Source organism: Alternaria alternata (genome assembly GCF_001642055.1).
Source record: "Alternaria alternata strain SRC1lrK2f unplaced genomic scaffold CC77scaffold_20, whole genome shotgun sequence".
NCBI classification, from domain to species: Eukaryota; Fungi; Ascomycota; class Dothideomycetes; order Pleosporales; family Pleosporaceae; genus Alternaria; species Alternaria alternata.
In genome coordinates, this window is record NW_017306209.1 from 313,573 (window position 1) to 331,590 (window position 18,018).

At 51.4% G+C, this 18,018-nt stretch overlaps 7 protein-coding genes across 7 annotated transcripts; 4 read left to right on the forward strand and 3 right to left on the reverse strand.

The window, feature by feature from the left end:
* Positions 1-11: 11 nt before the first annotated feature.
* CC77DRAFT_359360 (hypothetical protein) lies at positions 12-1,339 on the forward strand. The gene has a single exon (XM_018531366.1). It carries the CDS (start codon positions 130-132, stop codon positions 946-948), a length of 819 nt encoding a protein of 272 aa, XP_018382286.1. The 5' UTR covers positions 12-129; the 3' UTR covers positions 949-1,339.
* Positions 1,340-3,539: 2,200 nt separating this feature from the next.
* CC77DRAFT_943145 (hypothetical protein) lies at positions 3,540-5,277 on the forward strand (the record flags this gene model as incomplete). Its single annotated transcript, XM_018534904.1, has 3 exons — positions 3,540-3,894; positions 3,946-4,032; positions 4,094-5,277. 3 exons carry the CDS (start codon positions 3,540-3,542, stop codon positions 5,275-5,277), a joined length of 1,626 nt encoding a protein of 541 aa, XP_018382287.1.
* A 751-nt stretch (positions 5,278-6,028) lies between these two features.
* On the reverse strand, positions 6,029-6,884 carry CC77DRAFT_1011929 (hypothetical protein; the record flags this gene model as incomplete). Its single annotated transcript, XM_018523737.1, has 2 exons — positions 6,029-6,120; positions 6,395-6,884. 2 exons carry the CDS (start codon positions 6,882-6,884, stop codon positions 6,029-6,031), a joined length of 582 nt encoding a protein of 193 aa, XP_018382288.1.
* A 97-nt stretch (positions 6,885-6,981) lies between these two features.
* CC77DRAFT_359178 (hypothetical protein) lies at positions 6,982-7,779 on the forward strand. The gene has a single exon (XM_018531365.1). It carries the CDS (start codon positions 7,080-7,082, stop codon positions 7,554-7,556), a length of 477 nt encoding a protein of 158 aa, XP_018382289.1. The 5' UTR covers positions 6,982-7,079; the 3' UTR covers positions 7,557-7,779.
* A 2,275-nt stretch (positions 7,780-10,054) lies between these two features.
* Positions 10,055-13,792, forward strand: CC77DRAFT_943638 (hypothetical protein; the record flags this gene model as incomplete). Its single annotated transcript, XM_018534920.1, has 4 exons — positions 10,055-10,378; positions 10,425-10,962; positions 11,021-13,054; positions 13,104-13,792. 4 exons carry the CDS (start codon positions 10,055-10,057, stop codon positions 13,790-13,792), a joined length of 3,585 nt encoding a protein of 1,194 aa, XP_018382290.1.
* A 269-nt stretch (positions 13,793-14,061) lies between these two features.
* On the reverse strand, positions 14,062-15,126 carry CC77DRAFT_943727 (hypothetical protein; the record flags this gene model as incomplete). Its single annotated transcript, XM_018534926.1, has 1 exon — positions 14,062-15,126. The coding sequence occupies one exon, from the start codon at positions 15,124-15,126 to the stop codon at positions 14,062-14,064; it is 1,065 nt and encodes a 354-aa protein (XP_018382291.1).
* Positions 15,127-15,931: 805 nt separating this feature from the next.
* Positions 15,932-16,708, reverse strand: CC77DRAFT_1033877 (hypothetical protein; the record flags this gene model as incomplete). The annotated part of the gene is made up of 3 exons (XM_018526833.1): positions 15,932-16,026; positions 16,091-16,619; positions 16,664-16,708. 3 exons carry the CDS (start codon positions 16,706-16,708, stop codon positions 15,932-15,934), a joined length of 669 nt encoding a protein of 222 aa, XP_018382292.1.
* Positions 16,709-18,018: the final 1,310 nt, after the last annotated feature.

The following is an 18,018-nucleotide window of genomic DNA, read 5'->3' on the forward strand; positions in this document are numbered from 1 at the left end:
GATTCACGTGACCCTATTCTCACTTGGGATTGTGAGCCTCATGATTCCAGGGTCCAGCAGAAGACATATACTACCCTGAGACCGATTGCAGTACTCTCTCCGATATAGGCTGCTGCTGTCCAAGGAACGATGCCCGGGCATGATACCTGCGGCTACGGGACTCAGCTTCCAAGTCCGAAACATTCCACCAAGCCTCTCGCAGCACTATATCCCACTAGAAGCATCTCTATACCCACGTCGTTTCCGCCTACTGGTTTTGTTTTGGTGTGGTTCGCTAGCCTGTGCCCATGGCATGCAACTTGTACTGCATATCAATCTTGGAAGAGTCAAGCAGGCCCCGCCGCATACGTGTTCGCAGGCGGCGGCTACAAACAGTTCCGTACATTCGAAATTAGTCGATCACCCGCCCGCACATGCATCCGCTGGGAAACCTACAGAGTCATGCTTTTGCCATGGCAAGGGAAAAGGCAAATGTTTGGGGAGACAAAAGATCTACAAAGACGCTGTGAGGCACTCCTCCACAGATCCATCACACATGCGAGAATACCAACCATGGAGTCTTGGTACAAGGCTGCGAATGAAGTCGTGCTAGCATCCCAGGCGGAACTTCGGAACGAGGCCGGCATGCGCAATGTCCAACCCGCCACAAACATGCAGGAGTCGCACTGTGCATTCAACAAACTTCATCCCAGGTCATTTGCAGTGGATACGGGTGACTCCCAAGGCAAATACACGTCTGATCATCTCCTGATATTATACTCACGCGAGTGCCAGAGACGACGTCATGACGGGTGTCAAATAGCACCATCGTTCGCTCTCTCGCACGCCGTCGATAGACTCGTAGATGCTAGTCTCGCGAATCGCTCAGCTCCAGCCCAGAAGTATTTTGAGCATGGATTAACACTTGCTGCACATGCAGCCATCTGCAACTGTTGTCTGCGTCGCTGACGAATGAGACGGGAAGTGACCCCGCAGCTAAAGCACGCCGCTAACAATGCAAGTCATTCGCCTGTCCTCTTCGGCTGCATGCGTCCGGGTTTTCAATACGCAAGAACGGGCTAATGACCGTCAGCCATCAGAGCGCCGCTATCACAACGCAGGGACAACGATCTGACCCATCTTCATCTGGTCTCCCTCGAGACGGTCACAATACTACACAATGATTGTGGGTACGTCATCACACTGGTCAGCATGGGCATTAACTTCGGAAAGGACTGATTCCAAATCGGAGACCGTATGATCGAAAGTAGAAACTAGGATCCACATCGCGACAAGACGGCGGGTCCGAGACATGATACTTACCACCGAATCATGCTGAATAAATGGCCTTGACAGCTTGATTCACAGGCATGTGCCGGTTGTGAACCACAATACTTGCGTGAATCGTGAACGCGCGCTGTAGCAGCGTGCTGCCCAACTCTTGTCCAGATTCCCTCAAGCCTTGAAGGATCATGTAAATGGAGCATGCTCAACAGCAGTCTAAAGCAAGGAGAGGCAGGTTGTTGTTGGGTTTTGCACTCGAGTCTGTCAAAGCGTTCGGTTGGGACCGAAGGTCAGGGTACTGCGGAAACCCGCTCGGAGCCAGCTTTGGGAGCGTGCCTTTGTGCCCGTCGTCCCGCTCCGGCCGCAAAGTAACCAGATCCTCAGCACGCAGGGAAAGTCCACTGCGCGACACTACAATGTCAAAAGGCACCAAATCTACAAAGCGAAAGCCCTTGCTTTAGACGAACATGTTTGCTTTTCGCCAGAAACGCCCACACCAATGGGAGTATATCGCAATGCTTGGACTGCTACCTGCTGATAGGCGTAGCGATTGTGGGGAGGGTGCATGGGAGCTTATGACATCTCAAACAAACTTTGACCGGCCGTTAATCGCTGGGCCTACCAGACGCTGCTGTCATGATTGTGAGGATCTTCAGGCCTCACAATCCCTGACATGCCAGGTGTGGCTTGATGCTGGCAATACTCAATGGGGCCTGGTCGGGTTGTCAGCTTGTCAAGATCGCCTTGCCTGTCGCGCTCAATAACTCTCTATAACTAGAAAACAAGGTCCGATTCGACCGGATCGTAAACTGTGGAGAGATAGTGTCGTCAGGTCACACACACAAGGCATCGCGGAGATGTAGCACGATGGCTGGGCATCCTAGCGTGGGGCTGATTGTCGGCTAGGGGCGCCTCAAGTATCGCGTATTGACTAACTGTTTGGGCGCGCGGCCGTGAATTGATGGCGTTTGTGTGATAATAATAAGCAGCACATGGAGAAGATCATGGACATGGCGAATTGATTTTGGCCGTCAGCGAATGATCAACCAGAGGAATGCGATACACCGTAGAGACTTTTTACGACGCCCAACTCAGATCTATTGCTGATCCTGGACCACCCACTCTGAGCTGGAGGTGGTGCAGCCAACGGGATCTGAGGAGTGGCTAGGCCTGCGAACCAAGATATGAAGCCGCTCGAAAGCGATTCATGCACCATTCGATACATACACTAGGAACATCACGTTTCAATGCTTCACGAGGTTTACAGCCTCCAAAAGACTTAGCGCTCACGCCGGCGACTGATCTCAAAGCCAACTGCAGCGCTCGCTACGTCTTGGGTTGTCGTCAACACTGTCCTTTGCGTGCCCGGTGCTTCACTGCGAGCGTCGGCCTACTCACTGTATTAAGTCGACTGCGGCCCAGGGCGATGGTTACAGCGGGACCAGTGGACTCGTCCTAGGATTATCCTCCATTACCAGTATTAGAGGCGAATTGGTGTCGTTGCTGCGACGCTACTTTAACACACTATATCCTGTCGCCTTTACCTTGCTCCGCAACCTGGTTCAAAGCTACGCAGGTTGCACTTTAATACCTAGTCGACATATATCCCACTCGTTCAAGCACGCCTCCTCCCATACCTATCGTCCCTTCTCCGCACGCTCACGCTGCTCACATCCCCCTTGGGTGTGCCCGACATCGATATCGACCGCTTACCACCGTTACCAGCCAACCCAACTGGTTTTCGTTCACCCCTGCCTGCACCGGGTCTGTGTTCAGCTCAGCCGTTCATCTCGGAACGACGCAGTTTTGCCGTTAGTTCCACCCAAATTCTATTGGACGTTCCGCGGACGCCCACGACTCGCTAAAGACGCATTCCCCCGCTCTCACGCAACCTACCGTGCGATCGCTCGAGGCATCAGGAGCGGACCGCTTGGACCCTTCTGCGACACTCTGCTCAACTTTCGTGGGAACAGCTGCCGCGTTGTTGTACCACTTGTACCGTTTTGCTTAGCATTGGCCGGCAACAATACAAGATAACCCCTGGTCGCCACTTATTGCATTAGATCGTGCCGGGCTCATGCACATCTAGAAGAACATCGCTCTTTCGTGTTACCATCGACGCGCAAAACGGACTGGACATCCAATGCGCGCCTCTTCCCACTACTAGTCCACCAACGTCCTCAACTCTGGCTCGAATGATCTCGACCGTTTCCGTCGGCCCTTCGCCGCCAGGCGCCCATAACCGCTTGAGCACGAGCTCATCGCCGCAGCCCTCCATGTCGTCCGCTAGCGACTCCCCATTTACCACGCCCAATTTCGATTCCACCATTTTCAGCCCTTCCGAGTCACAATCAGAGGAGCGGACAGATGCTCGAACGGGTTCCCTTGAAGTAGTGCCCAAGGTGGAGGAGACGGAACTTCAACTAGCCGATGTCAAGGAAGAGGCATCTCCGGAAGACACACCCATTTCCCCGACCGAACCCGTACGGATACGTCGCGCGCGTGGTCGGCCAAGGATACACCCTCCTCGCTCACCCACCACTCTTGCTAAGCAAGCCAAAGCCCGATCCAAAACTGGGTGCACAACATGTCGGAAAAGGAAGAAGAAGTGTGACGAGACCAAGCCGTTCTGTAATTGTACCCTTGACTCGTAGTTGTCCAACAAGTACTAATCTTGCCTAGGTCTGTCGTGTCAAAAGAACAACATCCATTGCGAAGGGTACAAGCCTGTTGAAATTTGGAAGAGTGGAAAGGAACGGGCAGCAGAAGGTATGTAGTCTTGCATCAGGAGCTTGCTTTTTTGAAGTGGGCCGAGCTAACATCCAAACAGCTCGGAAGCGAAGTCAAGATGTCAAATTTGACCTTCCGCCTCTCATGGAAGGTGTTGAGAATGATCTTGACCGCCAACTCTTGCAACATTTCTCTAGCAGAGCGAGTGCTGTCTTGACCTTACATGGGGACAAGTCGTCGAATCCCTTCACCAAAATCCTGCTGCCCATGGCTCTTCAACACGAAGGCCTAATGCACTCAGTGCTGTGTCTTTCAGCTTCTCATATGTACTCCGTCAACCCGTTACAGGAGTACGAGGACAGACAGGTCTTTCACCGCGGCAAGGCTCTGCAGCTGCTGAAGCATGACATCGAACGACAGAAAGCTGGCGAAGGTGGTGTCATGGTTTACGAAGACTCTAACGTTGCCCAGATACTACTACATCTTCTACATTCTATTTGTGATGGTAACACCTCCGGCGAGTACCGAATGCACATGATCGCCGCAAAACAGATCGCCATGACCCAGAAGTCTTCGAACCCGGAGTTCCAGACCCTTTTCGACGAGTTCTTCTACTACCATTGGATCGCTAGTCAGATCACGTCCCTTGACGGTACCGAGGTCCCCATGATGGATGATTTCAACCTCCCCTTCAAGATCAGCCCGGAGACTGCGGGATTGATTGGCATATCTGATGGACTCTTTGGTTTCATCTCTAAGATCAGCAATCTGCGACGCAAGATACGTAGTCGCATCGACGAAAAGCAGGAGCCCGTCATGGACTATGAAGCGTTGCTTGCCGCCCACGCCATCGACACTGGCCTTCGTGGATGGGTATGTCCCCATACACCCGGATCTCCGCGCTATACCATTTCTATGCTTTATCGACAAGCAACGTGGGTCTATCTCTATCGCACTACAAAAGACTCGAAGCCACATCCATTCATCAAGAGTGCTGTCGACGACGGCATTCGCTACATCAACGAACTACCAGCGGAAGGTTGGGTGCAAAGTAACGTTTTGCTTCCATTGTTCCTCATTGGGTGCGCTGCATTCGAAGAGGAGCAGCGTGTGGAGATTGACAGAGCGTTCACCGGCCTAATTGCCTGTACCGGCCTAGGCAACATCGGCTTTGCGAAAGAGGTCGTCGACGAGGTTTGGTCCAGGATGGACAAGGGGGATACAGACTCATGGGATTGGGAGAAAATTATCCATGCTCGTGGGTGGGATTTCCTCGCTACGTGAGCCCCGAGCAATCCGCGAGGTTTTGTTTTATTGGCGACGTTCGGAATCTGAAGGTTCCGCGAGATCTTCACGTATCACTATCGGGTTATTACTTCAGGGGAGAAGTTATCACATCGCTTGCCACTCGCTGGCATGGTTGATGTGGGACATATGGGTTTTCTGTGCACGGCTATCATGGCGATGACATAGTGTCAGCCTGTAGCCTGAAGTGCATCGCGGCCCTCCAGTTTCGGACTTGGCATTTAGGGTTCCTTATTCAATCGGTGTTTCTACGGGCGCAAAAAGGAGTCATGGTATTTGGTGGGTCGTCGGAGAGCGGTTTACAAGGCTCGGACCGGCAACGATGCACTACGGCCCTTACGATCAGGTTGCATTGGATGGGTGCGTTCCCCTATAACACACGGCGGGATTGTGTTACCATGCGGGAAAAACGGCATTGCTTGTCTTTGCATTTACTTGGCTTCGACTTCTCGGGACATTTCTTTCTTGTTTGCGATATTGTATCTCGTACATAGCCTTTGGGTTCAGCCGAGCGGCGTTTGGCTTTGGGCGGTGCATGTCAGATCGCGATGCACGTACCCCATGCATGGGCGAGGCACACTCGTACACATGGCATTGCAGCACTTGTCGAAATAGGTCCGATTGCTGGCCGGCATTCTCTTATTTTCTCATTACGATGACGACACGTATATATGCAGGTAGCTTCACGGCACAGAAATGCACGCTGGTATCCACTCGGCTCACTCAATTCTCAACGCAGCTTCGCAGGGAACGCATGGCTTAACGGGCGATCACGATCTACCTCGGTGATAAGGTGAGGAGCTATAGTGCGGCGCTGGTGCACTGTAACTTTACAGTAAGCACCACCCGTGCCACAGCATCTAGACTTCTCCACTCCCTGCGGGGACGTTCTTCCTCCAATCCGCTTACCAGCAATCAAATGCTTTGGCGAGCTTCCTTCGCATCGTCGTTGGAACAAACTCATCGCACGGCGTCGTTGAAGGATCCATGACTCGCACACTCAACATGCAGCCACTTCTCAGAACGCTCATGTGCATATAGCCGGATGACGATCATCATCAATTTCCTAGATGCGATGCGAAAGTATGGGACTAACAGTCAGAAAAGCCATCCTCACTTGCGTCGGCGGAGCCCACGGACGAGCGAGACAAGCCGTTAGGCAGATCGGCCCAGGGTACCAGGTTTACAATACGGCAAACGTGGGGTGCTGTCGCACATCTCTTCTGTGCGGCTTGAGCAGCGCTTACGGTTACGTTTGTCCGGCCCAAACGCGCCTCCGATGCGACCGGTACACTTTCCCCAGCAGCACAATGACGAATGTTACGACCAGCGTTGCGGGAACAACAGCTGCAAAGCAGGAATTCACGGCGTAGAATCGGCCCTTCTATGTGGTCGGTCTGAAATGTAACCCCCACGCTTTTCAGGCAATGCTGGGGGTTATAACCCGAAAGATCCGGTGGAAAGGTCGAATTATAGCCTGATTCGAGGAAAACACGCCGTCGGTACCTGGCACTAGTGTTTGTATGGACGAACAGGAAGAGGAGGGGTCCTTCTGCATGGCTTTGAAACGACATTGCTTTCTTCATGGTTCAGTATAGGGCCGAAGCCGTGAAATCGTGCGCGACGTTACGCACATGGCGTGACACCTTATCCGCGTGGATTGCTAAGACGTCACAGATGGAGGGTATACGTATTCTATCCACGCAAGATGAACTGTGAAGGGGCAATTGAGACCCTTCTTTCTCACCAGCCCAGTCTTCCTTACCCTTTCCTACAACCACATGATCCCAAACGACCCCAGCGATAAGCTCAACCAAAACCAGGGCGATATCAGTATTCCATGGAGGTCAGAGTCTAGAGCCATTAGGCCGTCCATTGCATGTAGATGGGATTCTGATTATTTCCGAGAACACCTTTCCGATCTACTTTCTACTTACTCGCTTAGTAGAATACGTTCATCCCAACGGTATATGCCGGGCCTGGAGAGGTATCCCGGATATACCCTCCACCCGGATCCGGATCCGAATATGGGTAGAAGTCCGTACTTAAAATACCTACGTACCTACACGACTCGGTATCGAACACAAAGCCACGAACGCCTACTCGTACACGGTGCCTGCATATGTGACCTGCATAGAATCTCCTTCTTTCATACAATGCCTGTGAAAACGGCAGATTGCAGGTTGCATCACCGGTTTTGCGGCATGGAGATGTCAAGCCCTACACCGTTATTTGCGAATAGTCTTACACCGATGTAAGCGTAGCTAGCTCGCCCCAGACCACGAGGCGAGGACGCGCGTGGCGGTTGACGCAAGCCATCAATATCCCCAGTCTAGTCGGTGTAGAAAACGTGATTAATTGTCCATGCGAACTAGATGCCCGGAAAGGGTCATATGCAGCCTTGTTGGCTGACGTCTTCCAACGGACCTGCAGCTGACACGAAAGAACGAGGTTGTTGTCAGCATTCCACAAGCAGCATGTGGCTTTCGGCGTCAATGGCCGCCCAAGATGGAGGAGTGTCAGGTATAGTAATCGAGTAGTCACTAGGATGGAGCCTGTCGTTCTCGTCGATCACAGAGCCACGGGCGATATCATCTTGGAGTGTAAAGTATATGCCGTGCAAAAGCTGCTTAATGGCCAAGGGTCATGATATGCCCTAATGGCGATCATATGAGCCGCAAAACCGTTGCGTCGTACGAAGGCATTACAAGTGAAGGCTGTCAATATCTGTGGAAAGGAGGTGGTGGAATAACAATGGCAGGCTTGGAAATACCCTCCGCAACCCCAGAGAAACTTGAGGATACAAGATGCCCTGCTCAGCACTCGTCATACACGACTTCGGCAAATAGACGATGCTGTCATAGATTGTAAAGTGAAGCATTCCAAGGTTGCAGGATCGTATTCATGAAGCTCATGAGATCGTTCCTGATCCAAGGAATTCGGCTGTGAAAGCCGTAGTGTTGATGCTAGTGCATGTTGGAGAACCAAGGTGGTTTGTCTCCCGTTGTCCCCAGCATATGCCGCCTGCATTTACTCATCACTCCAAGTTTTGGGACCAGTGCATCCGTCCTCGCATTGACTAAGTTGGAACGACGTCGGCTTTCTTTGGCGAGCAGTAAATCAGGCTGTCATGATCAACTCGTAAAGGTGGTTGGCCGAGTTTCTTGGAATTGAGACCCGGAAGATTGTCCCCGCCCAATGATAGCACGAAGATAAGATGGCGACCGGGAAAAGGGTGTCGCGACGCAAACGCAGGGGCAGCTGTCAACTACGAAGTACCGAGGCTTCTTTGGTCCCTTACCCAGGTGGATACCATTCTTTCTGGAGATCGAACAAATCCTCCCGCTGCCGCTACGATTGCGCAAACTTTGTTGCTGGCCCACTTGTGGCCGGAAGTTAGAATGTGAGATTTCGGAAGCCATGTGGAGTTGGTTTGCTATTCGGGCCGCAAGACCTGGCCAGCCCCTCACTCAGGAGGCCATCCCGAATCTTTATCGTCCAGACAGCCTCACGCAACAAATCTTCGCAGCGTACGTATTTAGGTACGTACCATCGGCAAGTGAATAGTGGTCCGTTATCTCTTAGGCCTATACCGTGGACAGCTACCGTTCATACACTGAATCAGGAGCTATTCAGTGGTCACTCCTCTTATTCAACATTCAATGCTCGTACCAACGGCCAAGTAGTATCCAATGCATTCCGCGTTCTAGACCCTATCTGTCCTGAAGAATTTCTCGATACGGGATTGGCACGGATAGGACCTCACACGTGCACAAACGACAAGCACTTAGGAAAGGCAACATCACCACTCCATGCGACAATCCCTTGTCCACGAAAGAGTTCGTCTATATTAGCAACACTTCGACATGATGTTCCGGGAGTCCATTGGAGGTCTCGATGCTTTATTTTGCGCGGTCATATTCCATTTGCATAAAGATGCATATCGCGCAGGATTCCGCTACCCAAGATTGGCAGGTTAAATGGAGTGTGGCTTCGCGAGCTGGGGTCCTTGCCGTCTCCAGTTCTGAACAGCTCAAGGGAGGTTGAACATTTCATCGGCTGTAAGCAGTAGCTAGACTTGTCAAACAGCAGCATTTCTTCGCATTGTAGGCTACTAGCTTGCTGAGCCGTCACGATACGTTCTGGAAGTTCCAGAAAGCACAGCTGCAACCTTCCATCTAAAGCAATATGAGACTTGTAAAGTCCGGCCAAGCCCCTGCATGCAGTTCGGTTGGCAAGCGAGGCGGCGTGTTTGAACATGATCGTGTCGCGTGAAAGAATCTCCGCGCGTTGACATGTGAGCGAAGGATTGATTTCATGCGCGCTTCTCTTTCGCGAACGACGACTGATCATGAACATTTAACCAGAACCCGTAGCCATGGAGTCACTAGAGAAGCTGGAGTCGGGGTCTATGCAGGGCAGATCCGAATCTGCTGCTGCTCCGCCTAAGCCCAAAGAAGAAGACACAACGCTCGCCACGCCGGTCCGCGGGGACTCCACAAGCACATCCCACAACGACAACCACGGTATCTCCTTGCGCGAAGTTGATCCTGTATCCGTGCGATTGGAACATCTTACAGTTTCAGTCGATGAATCGCCAAATGCCTTTGCCCGCGCCTTCTCGAAGCAGAAACCGTCACCAGATCGCAATCATGTCAAGACTATACTTGACGATATATCGGCGGATATGCCATCCGGAAGCCTCACGGCCATTATAGGAGGAAGTGGAAGCGGAAAAACATCATTACTGAACTCTATGAGCGGACGCTTGGCAGTGGGAAATCGGCTTGCTACCTCGGGCCGGACGCTATTCAATGGTAGCGAAGATGCATCGCGCATTAGAAGCGCATATGTTATCCAACAGGACATCCTCCTTCCGACGTTGACCGTCAGAGAAACACTGACTTATGCCGCGCAATTGCGACTACCTTCTTCTGTTGACGAGAAAGAGAGGAAGCAGCTTGTTGAAGAAGTCATTTTGGAGCTGAGCCTGAAAGAAGCTGCAGATACTAGGATCGGAAACCATGCGCACAAAGGCTGCAGCGGTGGAGAGAAAAGGAGGACAAGTATCGGTGTTCAAGTAAGTTGAGTACGATATGCATAGGAGCCATACACTGACTTCGTAGCTTTTGTCAAACCCTTCTCTCTTATGGCTAGATGAACCGACCACTGGACTAGACTCAACGAGTGCTTTCCAAGTGATAAAAACCCTGCAAAATCTCGCCCGAAATGGACGCACCATCATTGTTACTATCCATCAGCCGCGTTCTGAGATATGGAATTTGTTCGACAATGTCGTCCTTCTGTCTCGGGGCAGTCCTGCGTATGCTGGTAGCGCGAAAGACTGCCTTCCATACTTTGCTAAACTCGGCCATGAGATGCCTCCGTTCACCAATCCAGCCGAATATCTCATCGACGTTGTGAGTGTCGATAATCGGAGCGTAGAAGCAGAGAAGGCGGCTCAAGATCGTGTCGGTCGGGTGATAGAGGCATGGAGATCGCATTGCAACAACAACCTGCAAGAAAAGCACGAATCAGCCACTCCGGCCACGACAATGACGAAAACTGAGCGGCAGAAGCGACGTGCTAGCCAGACATCACTAATCCAGCAGACCCGCGTACTTACCGCACGAACATGGACTGTAACCATTCGTGACCCTATGGGTAAGACACTCAACATGGTAGTTGCGACTGGAACACACGCTAATTCTTTCGTGTACAGGCATGTTCGGAAGTCTTGTTGAAGCAATCGGTATGGCGGTCATCACAGGATGGATCTTTTTGCAACTTGATGGTTCACTATCTGGCATCCGATCTCGACAGGGAGCCCTGTATAACGCAGCCGCGCTCCAAGGGTACCTGATCTTACTCTATGAGACATACCGGCTTACAACGGATATCCAACTATTCGACGAAGAGGCGCGACAAGGTGTAGTCAGCATACCAGCATTTCTTATCTCCAGACGATTGGCCCGAATCTTGATCGAGGACATACCGGTACCTCTCATCTTCTCGCTGATCTATTACTTCTTCTGTGGCTTTCGTGCAGATGGAGGCCAGTTCCTCACGTTCTTCGGTATCATACTGCTGCATCAGTATATCGCGGTGTGCTTCGCTATGACCTGTGTCGCTTGCTCAAGACACTTCGCTGGAGCGAGTCTGGTAGCTAATCTCGCATATACCCTTCAATCGATGGCATGCGGTTATTTTATTCAGTCGAACACGATCCCCATCTACGTACGCTGGACAAAGTGGATAGCCTATGTCTTCTATGCTTTTGGAGCTTTGTGCGCCAATGAGTTCACAGGTTCGTTTTATGACTGCCCGTTGGAGGGTGGGCGGTCAAATCCAGCCTGCAAAGAATACGACGGTGACTTTATCATGGACTCTCTTGGTTTTCCAGACGACTGGGTTTGGAGGCCTATACTTGCCCTTCTTGGGTTCGCCATCGCCTTTTATATAGGTGCAGGAGTGTTGCTCAAGTTCTGGAACGCCGAGATTGCGATGGCTCGCGCGAGACCGTCCAATATGGATGCCTCTGCTGGTAAAGAGAAGATGAGCGAGCGTGTGGCGGACAATGTCAGAACAATCGACATTCGGCTGGAGGGCTATGGTATGGATGTTGAAAAACGCTCATTACGGAAGCGCTGGACGAAGACTATACTCAAGCCGCTTACTGCCGACTTTTTCCCTGGGTCATTGAATGTCATCATGGGACCTTCAGGTTCTGGGAAAACGTCATTGCTGAATAGCATGGCAATGAGACTCAAAGACGATACATCGACGCGTTACAAGCAGTATGGCTCGATGAGCTACAACGGCCTGATCCCAGCCCAAGAAGTGGTTCACTCGATCTGTTCCTTCGTCACGCAAGACGACGATGCATTACTAGCATCGTTGACAGTGCGGGAAACCCTTCGTTATGCAGCCGGTCTACGTCTTCCAAAATGGATGTCGAGAGAACAGAAAACCCAGAAAGCCGAAGAAATCTTGCTGAAGATGGGTCTCAAAGACTGTGCAGACAACCTCATTGGCAACGATATTATCAAGGGTATCAGTGGCGGCGAAAAGCGCCGTGTTACGATTGCTGTCCAAATCCTGACAGAGCCGCGTGTTCTGTTGCTTGACGAGCCGCTGTCAGGCTTGGATGCATTCACGGCGCTATCCATTATGGATGTACTCCGTGGTCTGGCCCAGGAAGGTCGCACACTGATCGTCACGATCCATCAGCCGCGTAGCGATCTCTTTGCTCATTTTGGCAACATTCTGCTTCTTGCTCGCGGTGGACATCCCATTTATGCTGGTCCTGCTGACAGCATGTTAACTCATTTCGCCGGCCTAGGCTACGAATGCCCGCGTCATGTCAATCCAGCTGACTTCGCTCTCGATTTAATTACTGTTGACCTTCAGCATGAGAGACGTGAGGCGGCCAGTCGAAAGAAGGTACGCAAGTTGGTCGAGTCATGGAATGCTAGTGTTTACCCTGTTGCTCGGATTGGGTCGATAACGACACCAGCGGAGCTGGGAAGTATGGCACGAGAACCATCATCCTTCGCTTCAGCATATTCGATTCTGATTCGACGTGCGACGAAGAACATGTTTCGTCAGCCAGACATTCTAATTGCGCGCGTCATGCAAGTGGTGGGATTGGGCATCGTGCTTGCGCTCTACTTTGCACCACTCAAGACCGATTACTTCTCTGTTCAGAACAGGCTCGGATTTCTTGTAGAGATCGCACCACTCTACTTTGTCGGCAGTATGTATAACCTGCTGTTATCTCTCTTCGCCAAACTAATTTCAAATAGTGCTAAACAACATCGCCGTGTATCCTATCGAAAGAGACGTCTTCTACCGAGATTACGACGATCGCATTTATGGTGTTGAAGCGTTCTTCCTCACATATATCTCCATCACCACTCCATTCGAGATTATAAGCTGCCTCGTCTTCTCGGTGCTCGCCGTTTTCGCCGTTGGCTTAGAACGCAATGCGCAAACGTATTTCATCATAACCTTCAACGCCTTCTGCATCACCAGCTGTGGCGAGAGTCTTGGAATAGCTTTCAACACGCTGTTTACACACACCGGCTTCTCGGTGAACTGTATGTCGGTCTTTCTCAGTGTTGCTCAGGTTATGGGTGGTGTGTTGTCACTCGACGTTCCGGATTTCCTGCAAGCTTGGAACCATCTTTCACCTGTGAAGTGGGCGGTCGGGAATATGGCGCCGTATACGCTTCGTGGGCTCACATTCACGTGTGAAGACTGGCAGAGGGTCAACGGAGAATGCCCCATTCAGACTGGAGAGCAAGTGCTTGACTTGTATAAACTGAATAAGAACCCGGAGATGAACCTTATGGCTTTGGGTATATGCGCTATCGTATATCGATTCCTGGCGTATGTTGTGCTCAAGGTAGTCAAGGAACGCTGGCTTGGGAAGTTATGGCGGAAGTTGGGTGGTGGGAAAAAGAGACAGACGACCGAGGTACCTCAAACATAATAGTTGGCACGTTCTCACGCATCACGAGAAGTAGTCTAGATCTCCGAAGCTTGGTACCTGTGAATCTAACAGTATATCCAACGCACCTTTCACGCTTGTCCTTCACTAGAAACGAGCACATGGAAGTAAGCCTCTCCAACCCCATTGTGGACGAAGTCCAGAGCTCGATTTAGCTCACTTGACCAACTCCAACGTCCGTCATCAAGGTACAAATCGTGAGCCCTAGGATGGAGAAAAACCTATTCAGTATTTGATATGCAATCCAGCACTTAGATACGGTGACCCCAAAGATGAAGAGAATTGCCGTTCCCCCTATTCCTTGTATTGTCCCATCCAGCATCTTTCAAAGTCAATACCCTAGAGACAGCATCGTTGTACTTGAACGTCTGACCCTTTTCCCATAATCCATTGGCTAACTCGATACACTCAGTAACCGCGCAGTTCTCCAACTCATCAGCTGGTGTACCATCATTGCAGATCTGAATGAGACGATTGAGACCCGTAGTGCTTGCTGCAGCAAGCGGCTCTAGAGTAAGTGGTGTGCCTGGAGAAAGCCAAGGGCAGATATTGCCTGTGATGCGATAGAAGATGGTGTGTTCGGCCGACTCAACCAGCATGACGCCCGGCGGGATACCACCGGAAATCTGACTAACGTCTTGCTGTTCAGGTTGAGCTGGGTGGCCGTGGTTTCCGTCAATGAACATGGGTGCTGGACGGAAGTGTTGTGAGCCTGCCACGCCAGGGCCCATCATGCCTGGCATCATGCCACCGCCCATCATCATACCAGGCATCATTCCGCCGACTCCAACTCCTCCTACCGCAGGTACGTTTCCGAATGCGAGACCTCCACCCGCCCATAACGGTGTAGCAGGAGCAAAAGGAGGGATAACCCCGGCGATGGCGCCAGGTGGTGGTGGTGGGAACGGAACACCGTTGGCATTCATACCAAAGCCTATACCGTGATGAGCACCCGGAAGAAAGTTGCCTGCGCGGACGGGAGCGAGTGGTCCACCGCCAGGCCCCATGTAACCGCCCATCATGCCGCCCATCATAAATGGGTCCATGATGCCGACGGGTGGAAAAACAGGTGGAAACGCACCTATGCCGACACCACCGAATGCTGGGGCGCCGATACCGATGGGTAGGGGAGGACCGTAAACAGGGGCGTGTTGTTGTTCTACGACAACTTGAGCTCCTCCTGCAGCTGCAATCGGATGTTGTGCTTGAGGTACCGGACCGGCGTTGATAGGAGGAGGTGGAGGTTCGCGGTTGATGTTGGGGTTGTTACCGACGTTCGCAAGCCAAGGTTGATCGAAGGGAGGGCCAGCAGCCATATGTAGTGAGTGTGGAGGAACTTCAAAGGAGGCAGCGAGGTTTGGTAACTGGCGTTAGGGTGAGCCAGCCAAGCTGCCAAATGCTACGACTTTGAATCAAAACTCTAGTAAGCACAAAAGTGGGAAGACAGTGACTACGAAGCTGGGAAGACGATTCATATGGCTTTTGGGCAGCCTTTTATATGTACACCTTATTACTGAGTATCCGTTCAAGGGCCTAGCGACGCGTGAAGATAGAAGTGACGGATGCTACGAACAGCGAGAGGTTCACATACTATTGCCATATTTGAATGTGTTCATCAAGGCAGCGGCATTATGATGGGAACGAAGCTATGTTTGAATGGCGAACACGTCAAAAGGTCAGCATAGGCTATTTTGCGCAAACGGGACTCGGGGATGCTATGGTATCCACTTACTGTTCTTGAGAGTTGGGCTTGCGACAAGGGAGAATCACAGAGAATTTCGACATTTACTGACATCCAATTATGCTTCGTTAATATTCACAGGATAAGCAATAGCAGTAATGGGTATGATGATAATGTGGTGGCAGTCAAGGCCCGGGGTTAATTCGTAAGGCGTTTGATTCTGCAGTCACAATGTGCTATTCATGGTGAAGTGTGGCATGGTGAAGCAGCCAAAAGTGAAGAAGCAAGCAAATTGGAGGAATAAAAGAAGTTTATGCGCAATTTATGCAACAGGTATATACATAGAAATAAGGTGAAGCAGATGTAGACTTCAAAGCGAGTGCGACAGAATGCTGGCGATCCTAGCGCCCGACCTGTCGCGTGTCTCCATCAGAGTGTACCTAGTATGTAGCGACCTTGGGTCCAGGAACAACGTAGGATTTGAAGTTGTTGTAGATGTTCGCAGTGTAACCAGAGTCGGTGCTCTTGACGTGGCCTAAAAGTTCGAGGTACGAAGTCAGAAAGTGTCTCACAAGCAGTTTGTATGCAGGATTTCTTACCGGGGATCTTGGTGGTAGGAGAGGGCTTTCCAGAACCGCCGCCGGTGACCTTCACCTGAGCGCACGAGATGTAGAATTGAGGCGGGCTACCAGGGTTGTGAATACCGAGCTGCTCGATGCGGAGCAGGTAGTCTCCGGCAGGGATCTGCGAAGGAATGGTCGTAGAGTACGTAGCACTCATGTCCCAACTAGCCTGGCCACCAGAGAAGGTGGGGCCGATCTCCTTGATCTTGAACCAGTCGCTGGATCCGTCTGCGGCAGCTGCAGAGTCGACCTTTGTCATGTAGAAAGTGACAGGTCCCTGGTGGTAGACCGCCTGGTCTGCGGTGAACGAAACGGTGGAGCCAGCAGCCACCGAGACGGTTGTAGTGCCGCTACCTGAGTTCCCTCCTGCATTACACCTCAAGTTCTTATCCGCAAGGTCGGTAACAGGGCTGTTGTTAGGGACAGGGCGAATGTTCTGGAAAAGAGCACCCTTGGCACCATTGGCAGTAAGAGTTTGGAAGATGTCTTGTTTGTCAGTGGACTGCTGGTGCAAATTTGTCGATGAAACTTACAGTGGGCTTGCGCAACGTTGGCAAAGGCCGCAACGGCGGTAGCAATCGCGATGCACTTCATGTTCGAGGTGTTAAGTGAGAGACTGATGAGTTCGAAAGCGAATGAAATCGAAAGTGCTAGTGATCTTGGTAGAGAATACGAGAGGATGGTCGCTGAGTCTTAAATACCATTCTTCATAAATCTGAGGCTTCGGATGGCTTCCACGTCTATATTGCACCACGCAGGACATGACCAAAGAGAGTAAACACGAAGCCGTGATTGGGTCAAGCATAGAACTCGAAATGAATAAACGTCACAGGACAGCTACGCTGGGGTACTGCAAGGCGGCAAAGGAACCGGGTTGTAGATGGAGGGTGGATACCCACTGCCGGTGGTTGTTAATAAGAATTTCTTCTGGAGCCGACCTTGTGACAGGTATCGACGAGGCGAGTGCGTGGTGGTATGCCAGGCAATATCGCGAGTATGGTATTTGCAATCCAGGACTGACAATCATTGGCCATGCATGCGTGAAAAGTGCACACCGGGCGAATGGCAGAGGCGGATGTGGAAATGGATGTGGGTTTGGTGTGTCGAGAGCGAAGATTGGCGCGCTTGCTAGAACTGTACAACACTGGACGCTTAGGATAGATTAATATCTGGGGTAATATGTTAGATGAACATGGCAAAGCTAGGGCGGAACTCGAGCGGTGCGAAGGAAAAAAAGGAAACAACACCGTTCCTCGATGTTGACCGGGCTCACGGTCGCACATGGACTACGGTAGTACTACGGTAAAATATGAGTCTTGTATGAGCGTCTGAAGATTTGATGTTTGTGCGAAGAGGTGTTTCATGCCGAGTCATGCAGTGGACGTAGCCATGTCTCGAACGACACATTTGCCGAAATGACAAGCCAAGAAGTGTCGACAGAAGGCTCTCCCAAATGAAGTCTGTTCTGGCAGGTCCTGCAAGCTGAAGTTGCATACTTTCTTCGCGATTAGTGTGGATACACGTTGTTCGCGACAGTTGGGTTGACTCGCGTACGCGTTTTTCGACGTGCATCGATGACGCGCCGTGGCTTACGACTTCCGCAGTCCTACCAGCACCACCACAACAAAGACGATTTAGTGATGGAAATGTCGGGATATGTCTTGCGAGGCAACAGCAAGATTGCGCGATTGAGGGCTGGCATTCATACCGCCTCCCTCCAAGCTGCCGACCTAGCTCAGAGACCGCCGTGCATGCCTCAAACTCAAGGGACGGGACGCCAACTTTTTCATACGAAGATTTGCTTCTGTTAATATCTTGCGACACAAGAAGGGGACTTGACCAGCCCACTAGGAACATGGCTCCGGCGTGCCTAAGCATTGCTGCACAAAACAACTTTGTGGAAT

Coding starts and splice junctions, on each gene's coding strand:
- CC77DRAFT_359360 (XM_018531366.1), top strand. CDS start 130: ATGCCCGGGCATGATACCTGCGGCTACGGGACTCAGCTTCCAAGTCCG.
- CC77DRAFT_359178 (XM_018531365.1), top strand. CDS start 7,080: ATGATCCCAAACGACCCCAGCGATAAGCTCAACCAAAACCAGGGCGAT.